The sequence below is a fragment of the Lontra canadensis genome, unplaced genomic scaffold, assembly GCF_010015895.1.
Source record: "Lontra canadensis isolate GAN:19392208 unplaced genomic scaffold, GSC_riverotter_1.0 scaffold134, whole genome shotgun sequence".
In the NCBI taxonomy this organism is placed as follows: domain Eukaryota; kingdom Metazoa; phylum Chordata; class Mammalia; order Carnivora; family Mustelidae; genus Lontra; species Lontra canadensis.
Genome location: NW_022631128.1, coordinates 864611 through 890487, shown reverse-complemented (window position 1 = coordinate 890487; position 25877 = coordinate 864611). Strand labels below are relative to the sequence as shown.

Here is a 25877-nt window from a genome sequence, read left to right as displayed (position 1 = left end):
TATTCTAGTCTATTCTGGAATCTAGAGCCTACTTATGATACCCTGAATAGTCTGAGCCATGAAAAAACCCAAACAGGATAAACCTGAAAAAATCCATGTCCAGATATATCCAAATCAAACTGCTAAACAAAAATACAAAGAAAAAATCTTGAAAGCAGCCAGATAAAAACTTTACATTATAGGAGTATCTATTACCTTTTATAGGGGTACATTATTTGACAATACAGTGGATTTTTAAAAATCAGAAACCATGAAGGTCAGAAGAAAATGGCACAACACGTTTGAAGTGTGGGGAAAAAAGAACTGTCAACACATAATTCTATATCCAGCAAAAATATCCTCCAGAAATGAGAATTTATAGCCAGCAAACTGCTCTAAAAGAATTGCTATAGGAAGTTCTTCAGACAGTTGGAAAATTAGAGCAGACAGAAATTTAGAACATTAGGGACAAACGAACAGCAACGATAAATGGAAAATATTTGGGTAAATATGCTATGGTGAGTGCTGTGAAGTTTGTAAACGTGGAGATTCACAGACCTGTACCCCTGGGGGAAAAAAAATATATATATATATGTTTATAAAAAATAAAATTATAAAAGATTAAAAAAATAGAAAGAGAGAGAGAGAGAAAAAAAAGAAACTATTCTTCTCTTCAGTTCTTTAAAATACGTCTGACAACTGACAGCAAAAATGATAATGTGTGAAGGGATTTTCAATAGGTATAGATGTAACATAAGAACATTCTAACAAAGGGTGGGAGGTAAAGGGTAAGGTTTCTGCATTCCTCTTGAAGTGATAAAGTATTTGTACTAAGCAGACTGTACAAAGTTAAATATGTGTATTATAATTCCTAGTGTAACCACAAAAATACGCAGAGATAAACTCAAATATCAGAGTAGATAAGTTAAAATGGAGCACTAAAAATGCTGAAATAACCCAAAAGAAGGCAGGGAAGTGGAAAAAAGGGAAATATAAAGAGGTTAACACAAAGAAGTAATTAAATGGTAGGCCTAAACCAAGCACATCAATAGTTACATTAAGTGTAATGGCCTAAACATACAATTAAAAGATAAAGAATGTCAGAATAGATTTTTAAAATATGACTGAACTATACATTGTCTGTAAGAAAATCACTTCAAATATAATGATACAGGTAGGTGAAAAGGGAAAGGATGAAAAAAGATACATAATGCAAACAATGATCAAAAGAAAGAATTCAGAGCAAAGAAAACAAGGATAAAGTGGGATATAGAGAGCTATGACATAATGCTAAAAGGTTATTAACTCACTCAAAAGACTTAACAATCCTAAATGTGTACACACCTAACAACAGTACTTCAAAATATGTGAAGCAAAAACCGTCAGACCTAAAATTAGAAGTAGAAAAATCCATTTATAGTTGGAGGCTTCAATACTCCTCTCTAAAACATAGAACGAGTAGATAGAAAATCAGCAAGAATTTATAAGAATTGAACATCATTATCAACCAAGTGGCATTAGTTGACATAATAAAGAACACTCTACCTGACAATAGCAGAATATATATTATTTCAACAACAGAGACCATATCCGAGGTCATAATACAAACCTCACATATAAAAGAATTGAAATGATAAAGAATATGCTGCTCCATGACCATAAGGAAATTAAAATAGAAATCAACAACACAGAGATAGGAGGAAAAGTTCCAAACACTTAGATATTAGATAGCATACATCTAAATAATCCATGAATCAAAGAGAAACTTTCAAGAGAAATCAGGAAAATATTCTGAATTTTAAAAAAATGAAAATACAACATAACCCAATTTGTGGGTTACAGCTGAAGCAGTGTTTATAGGGAAACTAATAGCATTAAATTCTCTTTTAGGGGAAAAAAAGGTCTCAAACAAACAATCTACACTTCTACCTTAGGGAACTAGAAAAAGAAGAGCAAAATAAATCCAGAGTAAGCTGAACAAGGAAATAATCTAGATAAAGCAGAAATCCATGAACCTGAAAACAACAGAGAAACAGAAAAACAGACAAAAATCAATGAAAACAAAAGATGGTTCTTTGAAAAGATTAATAAAATTGATAAACCTCTAGCAAGACTGACAGAGAAAAGAAAAGAGAACACTCAAAATAATCATATCAAGAATGAAAGAGGGGATTATCACTATAAACCCTGCAAACACTGAAAGGATAGTAAGGGGATATGATGAATAACTATGCACATAAATTAGAGAACAAAAATGGGACAGACTGCTCAAAAACCACAAACTCCCCAAATTCATTAAAGATGAAATAGACAACCCAAATAATGCCACATCTATTAGGGAAATTAAATTCACAGCTAAGGGGTGCCTGGGTGGCTCAGTCAGTTAAGCATCTGCCTACAGTTCAGGTCATGATCTCAGGGTCCTAAGGCTGAGCCCCATGTTGGGCTCCCTGCTCAGCAAGGAGTCTGCTTTTCCCTTTGCTTCTCTCCCTCCCCCGGTCATGCTCTGTCTCTCTCAAATAAACAAAAATCTTTAAAAAATAATAATAAAAAATAAAAGCATCGGGTAATATTTTTTAAATTCATAGCTAAAAATCTTTAAAAAAAAATACTCAGGCCCAGATAGTTTCACTGGCAAATTTCAAAATACATTTAAAGAAAAAACAACACCAATTCTGCAAGATCTCTTCCAGGAAACAGGAGAGGAGGCAATCCTTCCCAACTCATTTTATTAAGTCCTGATACCAAATCCAGACAAATGCAGTAAACTCTAGACCAATACCCCTCATGAAAATAGAACTAAACACCTCCAACAAAATGTTAGCAAATCTAATAGCAATATATAAAACACTACAAACAAGTGGGGTTTACTCCAGGAATGCAAGGCAGGTTCAATGTCCAAAAACCAAGCAATGTAATCAACCATATTAAGTCTAAAATTCATCATGCACTCGTGATAGAAACTCTCAGCAAACTAGGAATATAGGGGAACTTCTTCAACCAGATAAATGAACTTCAAGATGAAAGACTTGAAGATGGGGGCATGTGGGTAGCTCAGGTCATGATCCCAGGGTCTTGGGATGGAGCCTTGAATAGGGGTCCCTGCTTAGTGGGGAGCCTGCTTCTCCCTCTCCTTCTGCCTGCAGCTCCCCTTGCTTGTGCTCTCCGTCAAATAAATAAATAAAATATTTTTTTTTAAAAAAAGACTTGAAGATGAAACAGGAAAATGATGTCCTTTTTCACTACTCCTTCTTTAAAAAAATTTTTTGAGTATAGTTGACACACAGTGTTATCCCACAACTCCTATTAAACATCACACTGCATGTCCTGGTCTGTGCAGTAAGGGATGGGTGGATGCATGGCTAGATGGACAGATGGACAAGCAGATAAATAAATGGCATACAGGAGCATCTGGCCAGTTCACTGAGTGGAGCATGTGACTCTTGATCTTGGGATCAAGATCAAGTGGGGCACTGTAAGTCGAGCCCCACTTTGGGTGTAGAGATTATTAAAAATAAAATCTTTAAAAAAATGTCAGGACAGTTGAGTGGCTCATTTGGTTAAGCGTCTGCCTTCGGCTAAGGCCATGATTCCAGGGTCCTGGGATAGTGACCTGCATCAGCCTCCCTGCTCAGCGGGGAGCCTGCTTCTCTCTCTCCCTCTGCCACTCCTCTTGCTTATGTTCTCTTGCTCACTCTCTGTCAAATAAATAAATACATAAAATCTTAAAAAAATAAATCAGTGACACTATCCCTACCCCTAAACATGACTGTTTGCTTAGAATATATCAAGGAATCTAATTTCTTAAAGTCCTATAACAACCAGTTAGCTTAACAAGGGAGCAGGATATAAGGTCAATCCAAAAATAAATCATATTTCTATGTGGTGGCAATAAACAATTAGAAAATGATTATTTTTATCTGGGTGGTTCAGTTGTTAAGTGACTGCCTTTGGTTCAGGTCATGATCCCAGGGTCCTGGGATCAAGCCCTGCAGTGGGCTCCTTGCTCAGCATGAATCCTGATTCTCCCTCTCCCACATCCTCTGCCTGTGTTCCCTCTCTCACTGTCTCTCTCTCTCTGTGTCAAATAAATAAATAAAATCTTAAAAAAAGATAACTATTGGGGCACCTGGGTGGCTCAGTGGGTTAAAGCCTCTGCCTTCGGCTCAGGTCATGGTCTCAGGGTCCTGGGATCGAGCCCCGCATCGGGTTCTCTCTGCTCGGCAGAGAGCCTGCTTCCCCCCCCCCCTGCCTGCCTCTCTACCTGTGATCTCTGTCAAATAAATAAATAAAATCTTAAAAAAAAGATAACTATTATTTAAAAAATATGTTATTTACAATAGCTCCAAAGAAATAAAATATTTAGGTATAAATCTAACAAAATATGGACAGGATCTATATGCTGAAAACTACAAAACACTGACAGAAGAAAAAAAGAAAGTCTAAATTAAATGGTAAAATATACTATATTCATGTCGTGGAATGTTCAGCATATTAAAGATGTCAATTATACACATTCATCAGATTCATCATTGGCTTTAATCTAATTCCAGTAACAATCCTAGCAGCTTTTTGTAAATATAGACAAATTGATTCTAAAATTTATAAAGAACAGCAAAAGATTCAGAATAGCTAAAACAAATTTCACAAAGAAGAGTTACAGAAACCACACTGATTTTAAGGCTTACAGTAAAGCTACAGTAATCAAGATAGTGGTATTGGTGGAGGGATAAAAACTGATCAATGGAATAACAGCTCAGACAGCAACCCACATAAATATAGCCAACCGATGTTTGACAAAAGTACAAAAACAATCTAAAGGAAGAAGGAGAGTCTTTTGGACAAATGGTTCTCTAACAATAAGATATCCACATATAAAAACCAGACCTTTACCTAAACTTTACATCATATACAAAGATTAACTGGAAATGGGCATAAACCTAAATGTAAAAGATATAACTTTAGAAGTTTTAGAAGAAAACACAGGAGAAAATCTTTATGACCTAGAGTTAATGAGTCATTTAAAAAAATGATAAATCAGACTTAATAAAAATTAAAATCTTGCTTGGTGATGGACACTGTTAAGAATATGAAAAGTGAATCCACAGATTAAGAGAAAATATTTGTTGATAAATTATGTAACCAACAGGAATTTTTATCCAGAATATTAAAAAAAAAAAAAGCCTCTCAAAATTTAACAGTAAGAGGGGTGCCTGGTTGGCTCAGTAAGAGGAGCATGTGACTCGATCTCCAGGTGGGGAGTCCAAGGCTTATGCTGGCTGAAGAGATTACTTAAAATAAATACATACGGGGCCTGGCTGGCTCAGTTGGTAGAGAGTGTGACTCTTGATCTCAGGGTTTTAAGTTCAAGGCCCATGTCGGGTGGTAGAGATTACTTAAAAATAAATAAACTTAATTAAAAAAAAAAGCCTCAACAGCAAGAAAACAAACTACCAAAGTTAAAAATGACCCAATTTTTTAACAAAGACTCCTCTCAAAAAATACTCTCAAAAAATACTTTAAGCAAACTACTTCTTTCTGATGGGTTCAATAAAAGTCATGAATCTGAAGTCAGTCAGGCTTTTTACAACTTTAAGGGTGGGAGCAATGCTCCTTCAGCTCTCTACATTCTAGGGCAGAAGTGGACCCAACTGATTACTTTTTCAAAAACACTTTATGGTGAAATATTCAAGAACTTTGTTTTAATAATCACCAGGAAAAAAATGGGTTGAAAAATTTCCCCCTACTTATGTCCCATATCCTTAACCCATTCCATCCCCTCCTCCCCAGTGTTTTAGAATTTTGGTTCAGAATTTCTCTGCAGAGGGTTCCTTACACTGCATGGGAAGTTGGCACTTTAGTCTCTGTATGAATGGGCACCACATCTCGATTATTTCTGAATCTGAGTTTTTATTGCAAGATACTTGTTTTATGCCTCTTTCAATAAAGTCATCAAGCTGATTCAGAATATTTATAAATACCAGTTGTTAGTGAACCAAGTTTTAATCTGCCCTTCCTGTTTCAGAGGCTGTTTCAAATTTGCATGTATTTAATACTCAGTGGTCTTGTAGATAACTAAGCTTTTATTAATGTGAAAAAGACGCACCCTTTTGCTTGATTCTGTGGGTGCTGACAGGACTGCAACCCTCCATTTGGGCTCACTCTGTTCTCCATTATCATCCTAGACAACTGCAAATCAATGACTGACACTGAGTACCAGTGGAGCCTGCCTGAGGCAGACGGGTGAGGGTGGTCAGGGCTGAGAAGTGCCTAGTGCCTGGAACACACTGGGCATTTCCTGAATTGTTGATTTGATTATGCTGTTCAGTAGTGTGAAAAGGAAAGTGTTAAAATAAAACCTGTTAGGGAAAAGGAGGCTCTATCACAATGAGCAGCAATATATTTTGCCAAAGCTATTAGATTTTTGAGGCAGCTGGTAGTTTATCAATTTTTATTGCTCCAATATAGTTATTTTATGGCCATTACTAGCAAAAGTGGATTATAAGGAATAGTGTTTGACAGGAAAGAAGGGCCCAGTGTGAGTCTGTTTGCTCTGGATCTCCTAAAACAAAGGTTCTTAATGTCATCCTCTTGGCTTATAAATAGAAAAATAACATGATAGGAAGTAACATCAGTTTCTCATTTTGTGAGAGCAGTTCCAGAAAGTCTTTGCAGCGTTCTGCTGAGGTATCCAGTGTTTGGTATGGTACCAGCATGATCACAAACATATTTCAGGGTGCTGGTATAGCTGGTATGGTACCAGCATGATCACAAACATATTTCAGGGTGCTGGTATAGCATTAAAACTAGCAATCAGTAGTGGATTTCAGGGACTTTGTACAGGATAGGGCATGATCCACAGGCAATGCTGTAGGATATTTCTGGTATCAAAAACATAATTTTCAAAATTAAAAACACGACTCATACAAATACAGAGTGAACACATGTCAAAGACTACTTTATTAGTGAGGGAACCAGGCTGATTGATTCAAAGAATATTGGAGAGATTTGGTATGCATCGGTACTAAAATTAAAAATGCTACAATAAGATATCTAAAGTGGATAGAAAAGTAGTTACTGTCCTATAGGACAGTTAATCTGTACTTTCTGGGATTATTTCTTCTACCAAACAGAATTTTTACATCTCTACCTGACAAAAATCTTTAAGTTAACCTCCCTCCCGATGGTGCAATTCCCCCAGAGAACTAAATAATCCTTGGGTGGACCTGTTAGTCAATGTTCCAGTATAACAGTAAAAGAATATTTGGCCATCTTTTTTGTATTACTTTTAATTTCTAAGTAATTTCTATTAACAGAGGGCTAATAGTTTATTTTATACCTGAGTAAGTCTTTGTAAGTAAAATTAAGGTTCTAAGGGGCCAGCTTTAGAATAGTGCGGTGGTGCTTATATATTTTACTTTACTCAAGCATTCCAAAAGAGTCATTTATTTACCTTTCAAACCAGTCATAGGATCTTAGAAGTCATCTGAGATCCAGCCATCTCCTAGGGCATGTACGCTTTCTTTAGCAGTCTTGACAGTTGATCCTGAAGCATTTGTGTGCAAGGAGGAAGGAAACTAACATGAGTACTTAGGTGAAATTTATTTTCAAAGGGCCAAATTCCTTTTCTCAAGGTAACATGTAACCTATATATTTGCCACATTTATCAAATAAATGGATTTCTTCAGCATAATTGCCTTGAATTACACCTTAATTCTAAAAATTTATACACAGTATAATCTATCCTCCTTAATGTACAATTCAAGTTTTTAAAAAATGCATACAGTTTTAGTTACCACCACAAATAAGATACAGAACAGTTCCCTACAATGAGACACCACTCACATTTGTTAGAATGGCTAATAATAAAAAGGCAAGAAATAACAAGTGTTGGCAAGGATGTGGGGGAAAAGGAACCCTTGTGCACTACTGGTGGGAATGTACATTGGTGCAGCCACTATGGAAAACATTGAGGTTCCTCAAAAAACTAAAGATAGAAATACTGTATGACCCAGTAATTCCACTACTGGGTATTTACCCAAAGAAAACAAAAACACTACTTTGAAAAGATAAATGCATGCCTATGTCTATAGCAGTGTTATTTACAATGGCCAAGAAATGGAAGCAAGTCAAGCGTTCACCCACAGATGAAAGGATGTGATACACATACACACACACACACACACACACACACACACAGAGGAATATTACACAGCCAGAAAAAGAAGGAAATCCTGCTCCAATCCAATAACATGGATGACCTAGAGTGTGTAATGTTACATGAAATAAGTCACAGAAAGACAAATACCATATGATTTCACTCTTATGTAGAGTTTAAGAAACAAAGCAAATAAGCAAACAGAAAAAAAAAAAGAGACAAAAAAATCAGACTCTTGGGGCGCCCGGGTGGCTCAATGGGTTAAAGCCTCTGCCTTTGGCTCAGGTCATGATCCCAGGGTCCTGGGATTGAGCCCCACGTCGGGCTCTCTGCTCTGCGGGGAGCCTGCTTCCTCCCCTCTCTCTCTCTGCCTGCCTCTCTGCCTATTTGTGATTTCTCTCTCTCTGTCAAATAAATAAAATCTTTAAAAAATTTTTTTTCTAAAAAAAAAAAAAAAAAGACTCAAGTACAGAGAACCAACCAGTAATTGACAAAGGGGAGGTGGGTGGGAATATGAGTGAAATAGATAAAGGGGATTACAAGGTAAAAATTTGCAGTTATAAAATAGATAAGTCACAGAAGTGGTAAGTACAACTTAGGGAATGTAGTCAATAAAACTATAACAACGGTGTCTGGTGACAGTGACTACACTTACCCTGGTTAGCACTGAATACAGAATTGTTGAACCACTATGTTGTACACCTGAAACTAACACTGTGCGCCAATTATACTTCAGTAATTTCTTCAAAAACTTGGCAACCTTACGAAAAAGATATAGAACAGTTCAAGCATAACCGCTTTTCAAATGTCAATTAATCAACAAGTATTTATTGACTATCTATATGTCCAGTGGTCATTGGTTTGTCTTTGGGGACAGCAGGAAAGTATGAAAAGGCAGAAGTAAAATTATTCCTGCCTCCAAAGAACTTCTCCAGTCTGATCAGTGAAGCAGTTTTACACACATGAACCAAGCACAAATAAGCAACCTGCTAAGTAACGATCTGCATGAAATGTGGGTTCTGGTATTGATACTGCCAACATATGACCTGAATAAGCCATGTTTATGGTTTTTTCCTATCTGGGCATTCTGTTCCTCATTCATAACTAAAAGGGGTTATCTGAGACAATCTCTAAGTGCCGCCCTAATTATAAGTGCATGTCAATCACCAAGAACAGAAAAAACTGCAAGGTGTTCCTGAAGACAGTGTTGAGCCCAAGCTTTGAACTGTTGAGAGCTAGGGAGAGACATGAAGGTTTGTAAGCTTATTTGTCTATTAAATAAGGAGAGAAGTGACACCACAATGACAGCGATCCATAATAATCTCTTAAAGAAAACCTACCATGAGCATTTCTTCTAGGCCCTGGGAATACAACAGTATAAACCATGCCCTTTCAGTGATTTATTACTGCATAGCAAAACACCCCCAAATTTAGTGGCTTAAAATAACAACCATTTTATGTGCTCACAGTTCTGTGGGTCAGCAGTCTGGGGTAAAATCAGCTACGTGGTTCTTCTGTTAGTCTTTCTTAGGGTCCCTCATATGGTTAGACATCTGGCAATGTGACTGGGGCTCAATGTTCTAATATGGCCTCACTCACATGTCTGATGGTTGGCTGTCGACTGACCTCTCTTGCCACATCGTCTCTTCCTCCAGCATGCTAGCTGGACTTCTTTACAAGGTTGTTTCAGGGTTCCTAGGGAGCAAGGAGAAAGCTACAAGACTTCCTAAAACCTGGGCTCAGAAGGCGCACAGAGCTACGCACGCTGCATTTTATTGGCCAGAGCAAGTTATAAGAACAGCCCAGATTCAGGGAGTAGAGAAACAGACTCTACCTTTGCAGCAGGAGGTGCTGCAAAGTCACATACATACAGAAGTGAAAGAACTTTGTGGCTAATAACCATTCTATCACACCATCCCATTTGGGGAAATGAGTGCTGAGCACATTAAGTGCTGTGGGCCTTCAAAGATGAAAAGAACCATTGAAGTAAAAAAGATAAGCTTTTGAGTGGGTCCTGAGGAATGTACAGGATACAAAAATCCCAGAGGAATGTGGAGAACTTCAGGAAAAGGCAGTACACACAGAAGTTGGAGGATGACTCATAGTATGTTTAGATTCTAGTGAATGCACACTTAGGTGGAATGAGTAGAAAAGAAGACTTGAAAAGGTAAGATGGTGGGAAAGGTTATGTTTGAATGTGGGAGACTTTAACCGCCTGGCTCTCAGGAATACAGACACTACCCACCTAGGCAGTGAGCAGCAAGGGGTCAGGGTGGCCTTGTGGCCGGAGTAGGAATGGTAGGATAGGGAAGAGGCCTTTAGAACCTGCATCTTTGTGGAGAGCAGTCTAGAAGGAAGTTGAATTGGGCCTCAAGTACAGTGATCACAGCAAGAAAACAGCCTAAATATGGTCTCCCTAAAGGCAAGTGCCTACATGGATTCTCTTCAAGGGGTTAAAGGGCATAACTGGAACTTTTAAAGCCAGTTTATTTAGAAGTATAAAAAAATGGTTTTTTTTTTTTAAAGATTTTGTTTATTTGACAGAGAGAGTGAGTGAGAGAGCACAAACAGGGGGAGCAGCAGACAGAGAGGGAGAAGCAGGCTTCCTGCTGAGGAGGGAGCCCGATGCAGGCTTGATCCCAGAACTCCGGGATCATGACCTGAGCCAAAAGCAGATGCTTAACTGACTGAGCCACCACCCAGGCGCCCCAAAGCATAAAAAATGTTTATCCTGGATTTCCTTGGTTATCCCAAGGAAAGCTAAACTTAGGCTCAACACACACACACAGACACACACACACACACACACACCCCTCTCCTGTACAAGATGCAGGTTTCACACAAGACAAGAGGGTTACAACTGTTTGAAAGTTTTGTCTATATTTAAAAGAAAATTCCTAGTGCTCTTTAACATTTGAAGTGGGCAAAGAATTACGCGGAAGGCTAGAAACAATGATGGAGCCAGAAAAAGGCTGCTGCAGTTTTGACTGTAATCTCTACTGTGCAGCCAGACTCTGCCCAGGCAGACTGCACGACCCTACTTTTCACAGCGGCAACATGGCAAAGCATTAGCTTTCTTTTGACAGTCTGAAAAATACATATTTATTTCCCAAACTATCACTTTCCACAGGACTTATGTGGCCATTAGAACTTGTTACATGTAACTTTTAAACACAAAATGAGAACTGATGTTTGGTCTGTGAATTAAATAGCAGGCAGTGATTCTCCTTCAGGTATTTGTGGGAGATAGGATGTAGAGAATTTGAGGGTTTCCCACCACTCTGGGAATGGCAGTCTCGTTGTAAACCTTCAGGTCATGTATATATGAAATAGATCACAGAGTAAGGAAGTATGGCATTAGGTGAAAAAGTGAATAGAAAAGACATGATTGGGGTACCTGGGTGGCTCAGTTGGTTAAGCACCAACTCTTAATCTCAGCCCAATGGAGTAGAGATTGGCATCCAAATGAGCGGGTTTTGAGGCATGGGGGAGTGTCTTGCTGGGCTAGAATTTGCAAGAAATGGCTCAGGCAGGATTGGCAGGGCAAAGCGGGAAGGATGTTCCAAAAGTGAGGAAAGGCTCCAGGTAAACCTGAGTGTTGGACTGTTGGTGGTACTTGGGAAGGGGAGGCAGTGAGGACAGTTTAGAGATGACATCCCAGACTGTATGCTCCAGATTTCTTGTTCGACCCACTTCCACTGAAATCCCAGGTGAAGAACACAGCTGCGGGACTGTGGAATGTGAATACACTACAAAACAACCGAACAGCCAGGAGAAGAAAGGACATTTAGGTTCCTCTTTGCACATACTGGTTTTCATTCACTGTCTAGTAGGTGACTGGGCAGCCCTTTGTGTGTACCTCATAGGACAGGAAAAGTTCTCCAGGGAAAAACACATCCCCTTTGCCCTTGGTGCTTTCTCAGGCTGAGCTAGACCATACTACGTGACAGTCATGCAAGAAAGGTGCCTCTGTAGCATTTTCTAGTGACACAGTATTCTAGGAAGAGATTTGAGTGGCATGCTGAGTTTTGCAATCTCCTCAACATGCTCCTCAAAACTGGGGAGGTTTCCTGTAAAAAGATGTGTTTCAAGACAGGATCTGAGATATCATCATGGGGGCTCTAAGAAATCATGCCTCACCAGTGTCCTGACTAGTTACCGTAGAAAACGCAGAAAAATAATTTAGTGATTACCCAAGTTACTTATTTTGTGGGGAGATACTCAGGTTTATACACTTGAATGCCTATCCTGGAGATTGGTACACAGCAAGCACTAAATGAATGTTACTTGATTCTGAGGTAGTTTTTGCAGCTTCTTTATTAGGTATAGCAATGCACTGAATTTTTAGTGGACATGATTCTTTAATGTTGAGAGGGCAAGTAAAGCCATCAAAATTGGGCATGTGGTCCAACTTTCAGATGTTACATAGGACTCCCATACACCTATGTTCTTAAACTTTTTCACCACCGAGGATAACTTCTAAAATTTCCCCTAGAGACAGCATGCTTTGAAGGCTTGCCTACTTACTAAACACATCACACTTACGGATTACTTAATTTCCCTACTTTAATTAAAGATGGGTGTTTCTGACAAGGTTCAGTTAAGCATGAAATAATAATAATAGTATTTGGTATGCTAGACATTGATCAGCATTTTATCCTTAATATGCCATTAATTCCACACAACAATCCCAGTGGTTATTATTATAAACTTCATTTTACGGGCATCTGGGTGGCTCAGTTGGTTGGGCATCTGCCTTTGGCTAAGGTCATAATCCCAGAGTTCTGGGACTGAGCCCCACATTGGGCTTCCTACTCAGCAAGGCGTCTGCTTCTCCCTCTGCACCCCCTTCACTCACGCTTGTGCTCATGCTCTCTCTCTGAAATAAATAACACTTAAAAAAAACCACTCATTTTACAAAAGAGGAAACTGGGGCACAAAGAGGTTTAATTCACTTAAAGTTGCATAACTAAGAAGTAAAAGCAGGATTCAAATAACTTGAGTCTCTACTGCTCTATCCATTCTAGCATTCAAATTCCATCTAACAAGGTTCTACCATGAATGTTAGTATAATTCTAAGCCATTTCACTCTTGGGTTATTTGCCCTAGAAAACTGCAATTGTATGTGCATATAAACACTTGCACATGAATTCTTATAGCAGCTCTACTTATAATTACCCAAAACTGGTAGCAACCCAAATGTGTACATTTCTACAATGGAATACTACTCAACAGTAAAAAGGGAACAAGCTTTTGATATAAACAACTTGGATGAATCTCAAAAGCATTATGCTGAGTGAAAAAAAGCAAGACTCAAAAGATTACATTCAGTTGGACTCCATTTACGTGATATCCTCAAAGTGACAAAACTAGTGATGGAACACAGATCAGTGGCTGTCAAGGGCTGGGGATGGGAAAAGTGTGACTGAAGAGGTAACACGAAGGAGTTGTTTTGGGTGATGGGATTACTTTATACCTTGATTATGATGGTGGTTACACTGATCTAGACATGCATCAAAGTCCACATGACTACGCACACCTCCACAAGTCAGTTTTACTCCACTTTTTATGGCTCTACCTATCATTAACAATACTTTCCAGAAAAATTTTTAAGAGTTAACTATAATGTGAAGCAAAAAAAAAAAAAAAATTATCGGGCCACACATGCAAACTGAATGGTGAGTTATCCCTTTAAACAAACATTCCTTAAAAGTTAACAGAATTTGTGTGCTTACTCCCTTACAAATACATATATTTCAGTAAACTATTAGATGGCATGATAGTTGATACAGCAATCTGCATAGTAAAACAAAAATAAGTAACCAAAATTAACACTGGGAAGGAGAACATGATGAAATAAGGATATTATAAGGATGTCATGGACAACCATGACTCTTTCTATAACTTTTTCAATTTTTCCTAGAATGCATCTCTAGGATATCTCTAATATAACTAAGAACAGAATTTAAAAAGTTTTTTTTTAATCCTTCTAGATTGAAATGCGGATATTTCCCAAGTTGCAATATCCTTACATCCAAAGGGTCTCCATTGCCTTTGAGAACCTCTTGGTCACTCCACTTACCAGGTCATGCTTGTATTCTACTCAACACCTAGTGCCTCATAGCACAATGGGCACTTAAATATTTGCTGAACTGAATTGCACCTGGAAATGTGGGGAATAAGAATGACAAACACACGGTCACTAACAAAACCTATACTGTAGAAAGACTAAATAACCCTCTAATTCTGAATGAGGCAAATTATTACTGAGTGCTAACAACATTCTCAATAATTACAAAGGTATACATAGAATTCTGGAAGACAGCAAAAACAAACAAACAAACAAAAAAACCATATAACAACATACTGCCAGCAGTGTAGAGGTCTTTAAAGCCTAAAATAGGCAGAACCCAAACCAGGATCAATTATTCCTGGCTCCCCAGCCATAAAACCATAAAATTCAAGGAGGTGAGAAAAAGAAAAAGGAAAAACTAATCTGTACTGAGTTTCTATGGGCCATGCACTGCATTAGACATTTATGTAGATTAAACCTTACTTCAGAATGCGGGTTTCAGCTGATATGTAAAGGACTGGAAAGCCATCATTCTCACCCTCACCAAAAAGAAGCTACTAGACAAACTGAGAAACCAATGACTCTTCTTGGACCTATCAAAAACTGAATACAGGGCAAACCACCATCCAGATATCTTTAGAGACAGATGCCTACAGGTAAACATAGGATCTGAGCATATAAGCCGATAGGAAGATCAAACTAGAAATTCTAACACATTACTTACTGGAAACCAGAGTATGGGATGTCATGACACTATGCAGCTCCTAGGCTCCACATGGGGTGGAGTAATTCCCATCTTCTTAAAAGTTTTTCCTACAGGAATCCCACCATACTCTTACAGAAGGAATCAGGGGAAATCCCAGAGAAAGCTCCCATCTTGGTGCTGGTTGGCTGAGGAAAACAACACCAACTGAAATCTACCCAGACACTTTTCCTTTATCTCCAACACAGAACAAAAGGCTTACTCTGCAGGGGGAAGGGCTTAAAACCCTTGGCTTAAGGACACTGGTGGGTACTCACTGCAGCTGAGGAAAAAGGAAAAAAAGCTTCACCCTGGAGGAGGGGCAGGAATTCTTGTAAAGGACATACTCAAGACCCAGGTTCTGATACCTGCCTAAGTCCAAGGCTTAATCAAATCATCAGAGAACTCCCTCCTCCTCCACATCCACCACTTGGCAAACCAGCTACGTGGTTAGTGAAATAGAATACAACTGGGAGGGCTATAACAGACAGCTCTTGGGAAATAGCACAAAGGAAAAACCCAAAGCCAAGCAGGAGTCAAAAAGAAGTTATCACTAGAGGAATCAGAAATCTCTCATGCCCCACCAACAGCAAACATTAAACACAAGCCAACTCCTGGCTAGATTAACTTAAATCTCCCCTCTAAAAGCCTTGCAGAAGGACACCTATGTTCTTCTCCAAATATATCAAATATTTAACTCAGTATCTCTTGCTGATGTTCAGTTTCAACGGCTTTTCAGCCATGTTCAGCTTTTTATTATGAGGCATAAAGAAAGATAAGAAAATATTCCAAGTGACAAAGCAATCATCAGATTTACACTCAATATGACACAGATGTTGGCACTATCAGCAATGAAATTTAGAAGAATTGTGATTAATATATTGAAGACTTTAATGGAAAAGGTAGACAACATGCAAGACCAGATGAATAATTTCAGCAAAAAGACAGAAAGCATAGGAAGTAATCAAATGGAAATGCTAGGACTTAAAAAAAAAAAACCCAACATGCTCAAAAAAAGACAAAAAAAACAACATGCTCAACAGTAGACTTGACACAGCTAAGGAAAGAATCAGTGAGCGTAACAATTGAATTTATTGGTCAGATCAATAAAAATTAAAACAAAAAGGGACGGGACACCTGGGTGGCTCAGTTGGTTAAGCAGCTGCCTTCGGCTCAGGTCATGATTCCAGCGTCCTGGGATCGAGTCTCACATAGGGCTCCTTGCTCGTCAGGGAGCCTGCTTCTCCCTCTGCCTCTGCCTGCCATTCTGTCTGCCTGTGCTCGCTCTCTCTCCCTCTCTCTCCCTGACAAATAAATAAATAAAATCTATAAAAAAAAAAGAAAGAAAGAAACTGCTTTAAAAGAAAAAGGGACAAAAGAGTGAAAAAATAGAACACAGCATACAAGAACTATGGGAAAATATCAAAAGATATAACATACTTGTAATTGGAATTCCAGGGGAATAAAAGAGAATGGAATACAGGAATTATTTGAAAAAAATGATGAAGAGCTCTCTAAAATTAGTGACAGACAACAATCCACAGATACAAGAAGCTCAGAAGAACACGAAGCAGGATAAATATGACAAAATAAAAAACCTACATCAAGGTAAAGATAAAGAGCTCGAAGGCAGTCAGAGGAAAAAAGACACATTATAGAGAAACAAGGATAGAAATTACAGCAGACTTACCAGAAACCCTGCAAACAAGGCACAGTGGAGTAATATGTTGAAAAGGGAAAAAACTGTCAACTCAGAATTCCATATTTCATGAAAATGTCCTTCAGAAGTGAAGAAAAAAAAGACTTTATCCAACAAAAGCAAAGAATTTACTGTCAGCAGACCTGGTAAAAAGAAATGTTGAGGAAAAATTCTTCAGGCAGAAAGATTATGATTAAAGTGGGAGCTTGGATTAGCATAAAGAACACTGGAAGAACACTGGAAAAGGAATAAATGAAGGTTTACTATAATATTTTACTTTCAAAATGTTTGAAAAGCCAATTTTTAAGACACCAGCCAAGGGCCAATCTTGAAAGAAACCCTTCTAAAGATAGCAAGCAAGCGTTAGGACTGCTATGGTAACTCTTTTCAGCACAACAGGGTATGTATACTTCAAAAACTTAAAGCTAGGGGCACCTGGGTACCTCAGCTAGTCAACCGTCTGCTTTCGGCTCAGGTCATGATCTCAGGGTTCTGGCTCTCCCTCTCCCTGTGCCCCTCCCCTGCTTGTGTTCTCTCTAATAAATAAAACCTTAAAAAAAAAAAACTCTACAGCTAATGTAATACGTAATAGTGAGAGACTGGAACAGGTTAAGAATGTCTTCTCTTAACCACTACAATTTTGGTAAAGAAGAAAAAAGTAAGAGTACTCATATTACCTAATTTCAAGACTTACTACAAAGCTATAGTAATCAAGACAGTGTGGTAATAGCACAATGATGGACACACAGATCAATGCAACAGAATAGAGAGCCCAGAAATAGACCCACACAAGCATAGCCACATTTTTGACACAGGTACAAAAGCAATAATAATGGAGAAAGGATAGTTTTCAGCAAATTGTTCTGGAACTCCTGGACATCCATATGCAGGAAAATGAAACTTGACACACACCTCATATTCATGGCTGGTGGGAATGTCAAACAGTAGAACCACTTTGGAAGACAGTTTGGCTGCTTCTTATACAAACTCAGCAATCCCACTCCTGGTTATTTACCCAAATGAACTTAAACCTTATGTTTCACCAAAAAAACGTATGCTAAGGTTTACTGCAGCTTTATTCATAATCATCAAGAAACTAGAAGCAGCCAAGTTGTCCTTCAACAGGTAAATGTATGAACTGTGGTACATCCATAAATTGGAATGCTATTCAGTGATAAAGGGAACATGCTTTAATTCACATAACATGGATGAATCAAGTAAAAGAAGCCAGACCAAAAAAGGCTAAATATTGTATGATTTCACTCATATGACCTTCTGGAAAAGGCAGGACTTTAGCTAAAAATTCAGAAGTACATTATTCTGAGGCATTTCTAGGAAACAAAACTGCCTGTTTGTGTGTGTACATATACATGTATATGCATATACATGTGTATGTAGTGTATGTGTGTACATGTACATATATATATTTTTTAACAGGGATATGTGTGTATGTGTACATATATATATATGTATTTTAACAGGGATAGCTCTGACCAAATCAACTTGGGTAGAAGTCCATGGAAGTTCACATCGCCATTCACCACATACCATCTCTTTTTAAATAAATGTATTGGATTTTTAAAATTGGGTAATAAATTCACATGGCTTAAAATTCAGAAGATAGCTGTAACTTCTAGCTCTGAGGAGGTAAATGTGCAACTGTCTTCAGTTCTCCCAAATCCGATTCACCTAACACCAGCTTCCTTCACCATGCCACCTATGTTTGACCCCAGTGAGATCAAAGTCCTATATGTAAGGAGAACTGGTGGGAAGTTGGTGTCATGTCTGCCCTGGCTCCAAATATCAGCACCCCCTCCCACCCCTGGTGTGTCTCCAAAAAAGGTTGGTGATGACATCGCCAAGGCAACCGGTGATTAGAAGGGTCTGAGGATAATAGTGAAAATGACCATTCAGAACGGACAGGCCCAGATTGAAGTGGTACCTTTTGCCTCTGCACTGATTATCAAAGCCCTCAAGGAACCACTAAGAGACAGAAAGCAGAAAAACATTAAGCACAGTGGAAATAACACTTTTGATGAGACTGTCAACACTGCCTGAAAGATGCAGCACCAACATTTAGCTAGAGAACTCTCTGGTACCATTAAAGAGGTTCTGGGGACTGCCTGATCTGTGGGCTGCAGTGTTGATGGCCACCACCCTCATGACATCATAGATGACATCAACAGTGGTGCAGTGGAATGCCTACCTAGTTAAGAACTGCAAAGGAAAGTATTTCAATGAAGGATCATTTGACAACCAAAAAAAAAAAATCAAGGTATATAAAAGTTTATGCAGTAAAAAATCTTCCTCCAACTCTCTACCTTGGCTGTATATGCCCTAAAGCTATCAGTGTCTTAACATCCTTCTAGAAATATCTTTGTCTATATAAGCAAAAACATATATATTATATAGTACATATTAGTGTCCCCAGTAGCTGTCACAAATGGTAGCATATAATACACACTGTTCTGTTTCTTGTTTTTCTTCATTTTGTACATCTTAGAAATCGTGCAATATCAGTGTAATATTCTACTGTATAACCAAGCCTTAACTGATACTTAGAATATCAACCAATCTTTTGCTATTATAAATAATACTCCAAGTAATATGCAAATATTTGTTGAATAAATTCCTGGAAGTGTTTGCTGGGTCAAATGATATATACATTTATAATTTTGAAGGCTATTTTCAAGTCACTGACTTTTAAAATGTCAGGGATTTTCCCTTTTTAATTTTTATTCTAGGAGGAAAGAAAGGAAGCTGAGATTCTATCACCAGGCAATTTCTGGAGGAATGTACATCTCTAAGATGTACAAAATGAGCCTTCTCCTCTGTTCCCCACACATGCTTCCTAGGGTCCAGTTGCATTTTCATGTAATATATTTCAGGCCAATAGCTGGCTGCAAAGCCTATTTCAGTTTATGTGAAAGGTGTTACTTCTGAAAACTTCACAAGCAAAGGTCAAAGGCTGATGCCCCAAATTGGTGATCACTGACCACTCACTACACAGCACAATACTGGATTCTTCACTGCAGCTAAAGGGAGACTTTACACTCTTGACAAAATAAAATACACCTACGGAGAATTCTTTGTCTTTATTATAATGCCCAAATAAGGATTTCTTCTCCGGTAAAAACCATAAATCACATAAAGGTTATGAAGAAAAGCTGCAAATGTTTCTCTCATCTTCCAGGTAGTGATGGATTTCCAATTAACCATCTTTTTGCTTGCCTACAAAGCACAGTACAGCTTAGGACCCTAAGATTTTTGGGGGAGGGGGGTAAAACTTGAACAGGAGGTTGAGGAAACCCAAGGACTCTTTTTTTTTAAGGTTTTATTTATAGGGTGGCTCAGTCAGTTAAGCGTCTGCCTTCAGCTCAGGTCATGATCCCATGGTCCTGGGATCGAGTCCCACATCCGGCTCCTTGCTCAACAGGGAGCCTGCTTCTCCCTCTACCTGCTGCTCCCCCTGCTTGTGCTCTCTCTCAATCTGACAAATAAATAACTAAAATCTTAAAAAGTAAAGATTTTATTTATTTATTTGGGGGGGGCACACTCGAGCAAGGGGGAGAGGGAGAAGCAGGCTTCCCGTTGATCAGGGAGCCCAACGCAGGACTCGATCTCGAGGACCCTGGGATCATGACCTGAGCTGAAAGCCTACCCTTAACCAACTGAGCCACCCAGGCGCCCCACCTCAGAGACTCTTTAGATAACAGCCACACAAGATCAGTGAGCAGTCAAGCCACTCGCAAGAGTACCTACACCCAGAGCCACATTGTCTCCCTTTGGTTTCCTTCTAGGAAAACTATCACTCAGATCCACACTCAGTAGAAGAGAAGATGGCACCATCATATTACTGAGTTTCAAGAATACACTACATGTAGGGGGCGCCTGAGTGGCTCAGTGGGCTAAACATCTGACTCTTGACTTCAGCTCAGGTCATGATCTCAGGGTCACGAGACTGAGCCTCATGTTGGGTTCCACACTGGGTGTGAAGCCTGTTTAAAATACTCTCTCCCTCTGCCCCCCACCCGCTTTCTCTTTCTTTAAAAAAAAAAAAGAATACGCTACATTTAGGAATGAGTGTTTAACAAGATTTATCAAAGGAAAAGAGGTTACATTTATTAATTATTATGTATTACTGCAGTAACGGTCCCCAGTTAAAAAATACCTTCTTGTATTTGTACCTTTAGATGGTTCTCTTGCCCACAATGACTCTGGGCTGGGCCAAGAAGCACTTCCCTACTTTGGCTGATAGGACGGTATCAAATATGACGTAAGCAGACATTGAGAAGTGCTTGTGCACTGGCACTGGCTCCTGCTCGCTACGCCTCGTGCCTCTGAGACCACCATGTCAGCAGATCCAGACTATCCAGCTGCAGGAGAGACCACCTGGGAGTGGAGATGAGCCATCTTTGCTTAGGGCCTTCTAGACCCACCGACCTGACAGCTACCAGTTACGTGAGCAAGGCCATCCTAGCTCGTCCAACCACCAGCTAACAACCCTCCCTGTCAAAAAAAAAAAAAAAAAAAGCTAATTGACTCAGGCTACTTCAAAATAAATATGTTTGTGGTATGGTACATATGGAAAGGGGAAGAGAACACTGGTTTTCTTCCTGTGCAGTGCATTCTGCATATAAGAAATTGTTTCAAACAGAAAAACCTACAGTACCTGGATGGGAATAAATAAATATATAAGTACTGAAAAAATGCCTAAGTCTTCCCAGATTCTCACAAATGTGCTGTCTGCCATCACAGATGGCACACACCAAAAAAACAAAAAACATTAAAAATTTCCATTTAGTCACTGAAGCATCCTTATCATGATATATTTAAACCGAAGTCTTATAGTCAACAGTTCCATTTCTAACACTGAACAACAACTCAGGTTTCCAGGAATTAGTCTCCCAATTTTACTTTTTTCCCCATTTGACAGGGCTCAGTGAAAACTGAAAGAGCTCCCTTAATGCAGCCTAAAAAGCATCAAATATGTAAGCCTAATTAAACCATCTAGAAGCATTCTGCAGACCAGCTTCTTCCAGCATCACAGCAACTCTTTTTAGCTGTGTTAATGGTGGGCAGTAGAAACTGTTTAAGATCTACACATTTGGGCCAGAAACATTGCCTCCACTGGATCACAAAGTGGGACACTGAAGGGGAAATTACTTTAAGCTACTTTTGTTTAGGCCTCACTAGATGCTTTTGCGGATTACGCATGCCTCGCCATGCCCACCCACGCACCCCCCACCCCATGGTTTAAGGTGAAAAACATCTTCCAGCAGCCTCCCACTGCCCTTGGAATAAAACACAAGCTCCTTAATGAGATCCCATAAGGCCCTGTCAATCTCCCCCTGCCTACCTCATCTCTCTTTCCCCAGGTCCTAGCCAAACCTCTGTGGATCCCTTCCACATCTCTCTTTCAACTCAGTGTCCTCACAACACCTGGTGTTCCCTCTGCCTGGCAATCTCTTCTCTCTTTCACCTTGCTTATTCCTGCTCATTATTCAGGGTCCAGGGCACCTTGCTAGTTTCCCTTATAAAAGCATTCTGCCTCTTACTTGCTGTGTGACCATTGGCAAGTTACCTCTGCCTTACACCTCAGAAAGATATTCCATGTTGAATACTTAGCACAGTACTCAGTACACAGGAAATGGTTAACGAGTCATAGCCGCTGTTATTATCTCTTATAGTGACCTCCATCACAGCTCTCAGTACAATTAGAAATTACATACTTATTTGTAGGAAAAACAGAAACACCTCCTTGGATCCCACCTTAATATCTAATACATATCTAATACTGCTCATGCTATTTCCCCACATACTGCATTGGCGAGGGTGGGGTGGGGAGACAAAATCAATGTTTACAGAGCAATTATCACCTCAATTAATTATTACCTTGGAGATGTCAAATTGAGGAGATGAAGAAAATGAGGCATAGAGACATCAAGTACTGGCCCAGATCAAGTGATAGATTCGAATCCAAGTTAGCCTGACCCCATAGCTTGTGCTGGGTATACCACACCAAAGGCTCCCCTAACTCATGAACCTTGTTATCTAAAAGCAGCAAGTCTCAGGGAAAATGGATCTTCACATTCGACTCTCAGGTATCTATTCTTCAGATCCTTACAGTCTGGTGTTCTAAGCACCTCGTGTAAACTCCTTCAACAGAATGCTCTTCCCCATGACTGGGTTAGATTTCTTTCTTCCTTTTACATTGGATGTTGAACTCTTAATGGGATGAGTTATTGATATTTCACCTCTTATACCCTAGCAAATAGGAGGCACTCAACAGATGTCTGCTGAACGAATTAAATGAAAATCTTGGAGAATACATTACAGCTGCAAAGTTGGGCAGTAGTGGAGTGGATTTTCATAACAATGTGGAAGTTTGGCATAGTTGGGAAGACACTTGACATGAATGATGACAAAAAGGGAGTTTATCTTAGCCGCTTTTACACTGTTATGATTTCTACATCTAGCACCAGAGATTCCACGTGACTTGCACATATGTGCTCCACAGCTACAGGTAGACTTCACTCTACCTCTGGGGCCATGTGTCACCACCAAAGTTCTACTAGACCCTATGGGTACATCTGCGCCACCCTTCAGGACAGGATGCCCTTGATAAATGCCAATCTCTCAGCAGTTTCTTTCAAATGGTTCAGAAAAAGAAACCAAAAAAACAAATGATAAAGCAAGGGGGAGCAACCTATTGATAATTACTGACCTTGGATAAAGGAATACAGGAGTTTTTTGTACTATTCTTGCAACTTTTTGTAGTTAAAATCAAAATAAGTTTTTAAAATCTAAAAAGGAAGAAGAAGAACCTTCCCAGGAGATTACAACACACAAGGTCTGGTGTACTGACCATGCTGGTACCATATTCTCTTGTCAGCTATTTCAAAAAGCACATTCCGGGCTCAGATTTCCTTGCCTATCAGCCAGTATCAAGGGACAAGGAGCTCCCTGAGTAGTAGGGCTCAGCTATGGCCTCTGGGTTGTGACAGAGATTAAATTATTTACTGTTTAGGGGCGCCTGGGTAGCTCAGTCGTTGGGTATCTTCGGCTCACGTCATGCATGGTCCCAGGTTCCTGGGATCGAGCGCTGCAGCACTGGGCTCCCTGCTCAGCAGGGAGCCTGCTTCTCCCTCTCCCACTCACCCTGCTTGTGTTTCCTCTCTCGTTCTCTCTCTCTCTCTGTCAAATAAACAAATAAATAAAATCTTTAAAAAAATTATATATTGCTTAAAGAGTATTAATCAATACATGGGCATCTCCTATCAGTCAAAAACACCAGTACCATTTCCCCACACCAGGCCCCCTACCTACTTTCTCCAGTTAACTGCCCTCTCAGTTACTTTTTAGCTATGGGTTAGGCAAATTCTCCTCAGGACCCTTCTTTCTGTCACCCAAGAGAAGCATAGAGGGAGTTCTGAAGGTAAGAACTTTGTTGCTATTATCTATGGAGAGACCTACAGGGAGGAGGCAAAAATAACCATGGGGGAGTCACGGATATTTCAGAAAACAGAAAACCCAAAGCAGTAGTTATTTGGTCTGTAATGACCATTTGCCATTACCTTTTTATTTGCTCATTATTTTTACCCATTCACCCTAGATTCTCCCCACAAACCGGACTGCTTCAGCTTTCCCAGCCACTGTAACTGAACAACAGGGAGATACTGCTACACCACTCAGTGTCCCCATGTAAGCCAGTTCAGGAAAGTGCCAGATGGGTGTCACCCAACACCCACTCCTCATCTATAAGGTGATGTAACTAAGTTATTCCCTGATGAGAGATTTTTTTAATGAAAGCCAGCATATGATCTCGACCTTCCTCAGCTCCTGCTTTGCGTAACCTCCATGAGGAAGGAGGTGCATTATGTCCTATGATAATATTCAACCTCTGTATCCCTAGTCAAGGCCTGTAAGAGCCCTCTGTAATGCCATGTCTTCACAAACAGCAAATGCCTCCTGCCTCCCCTTATCTTCCCCCAAATACTTGCCTAGTTCCAGTCAGGCCTCAAAGTAGTGGGCAAAAAGAAGAAATAGATTTGCGTTCCTTAGGAGAGAAATGGATTGTTATGGCTGATGGAACATGAGGAAGGGAAAAGACAGGCATTATCAAAGGAGAGGATCATACACAACCTACCAGCCTAACATCCTTTGTTCACTAACCCATCTGTCTCAACTATGATGAGAGCCTGTGTCATCACGTGTCCTGCTTCTGCAAACTTCATCTACAGGCCGGAAGGTGGGTCATGGGCACCCCTAAGGCTGCTTCTGAATCACTCCTGGCTCCCAGTTGATCACAAACCCTTCAGGAAGGAGTGGAAGGCCTTTCTCCACTTTCTCCTACTGTGACCAAGATTCACAGGCTACTAAAAGTGAGAAGGCACTTACCATACTGCCATGACACAGAAAGACTGAAGACAATGCTTGGGTTCTAGAACCAGACCCGCATCCCTGAGTATTCCAGAATTGACTGAATGAAAAATGCAAGGAACTGTTTTAAGGCAAAGATATTAGGTTAGGAACTCATCTCTAGCAAACAGAACTGTAGAGAAGACCACAGTTAAAGAAAAGGTGGCAGTGATAGTAGCTAATACTGAGAAGCACGTCCCAAAGATCTCTTGCAATCCCTTCACCCCTTGAAGAGAGGTATTACCTTCTATAATTCAAGTATTTCAGCACAGAGCTCACTTTAAATGAAAAAGAAAATGATATGTTATGGAGGTAGACCACTCAGCTAAACAAAAAAGAAAAAAATCTATTTTCACTTATCCAGAGAGGAATCACATGATGCTATAAAAGCATGAAAACTACGGTATGCAAAACACACAGAGGCAGGGATCCACATTCCCATTGTTTACAGATGTTAAAAAATATTAAATTAAATAAAACACAAAGCTTTGTTGAGACCGACTCCTTTCTCACCCTCACCCCCAACCCCAGGCTGGCAAGAAGTGCCTTCAGGGAAGGTATTTAAGAGAACTACTCTGGGAAAGTGGATTCTGGGTTGCTTAAACTGAGCCAAGATGTTGTGCAACCCGTCTTTACCTAAATTATTTTCCATTACTTTCAGAGTTTAGAGAGAAGCAGACAGTTATCTTTATCAGACTGAATACCGGGAATGAGGTCGCCTTTCTCTTCATGCCCCTGAAATCACCATCAACACGGTTTTGATTTCTTATACAATCAGACGGCGTTGCGGGAGGGGCGGGAGGGG

General features: G+C 39.5%; 1 protein-coding gene and 1 pseudogene across 6 annotated transcripts in view; one reads left to right on the top strand and one right to left on the bottom strand.

Moving 5' to 3' along the window:
* Positions 1–25877, bottom strand: part of JADE3 (jade family PHD finger 3) — a 133002-nt gene that overhangs the window by 105291 nt on the left and 1834 nt on the right. Inside the window, exon 1 of one of the 6 annotated variants that reach the window (XM_032842892.1) lies at positions 7433–7455. The exons of the other annotated variants lie outside the window; for them this stretch is intronic. Within the exon in view, the coding sequence (XP_032698783.1) occupies positions 7433–7448 (16 nt within the window). The 5' untranslated portion in view covers positions 7449–7455. Of the gene's footprint in view, positions 1–7432; positions 7456–25877 lie in introns of those variants that run through there. 6 annotated transcript variants of the gene reach the window in all.
* On the top strand, positions 18347–18865 carry LOC116858225 (annotated as a pseudogene).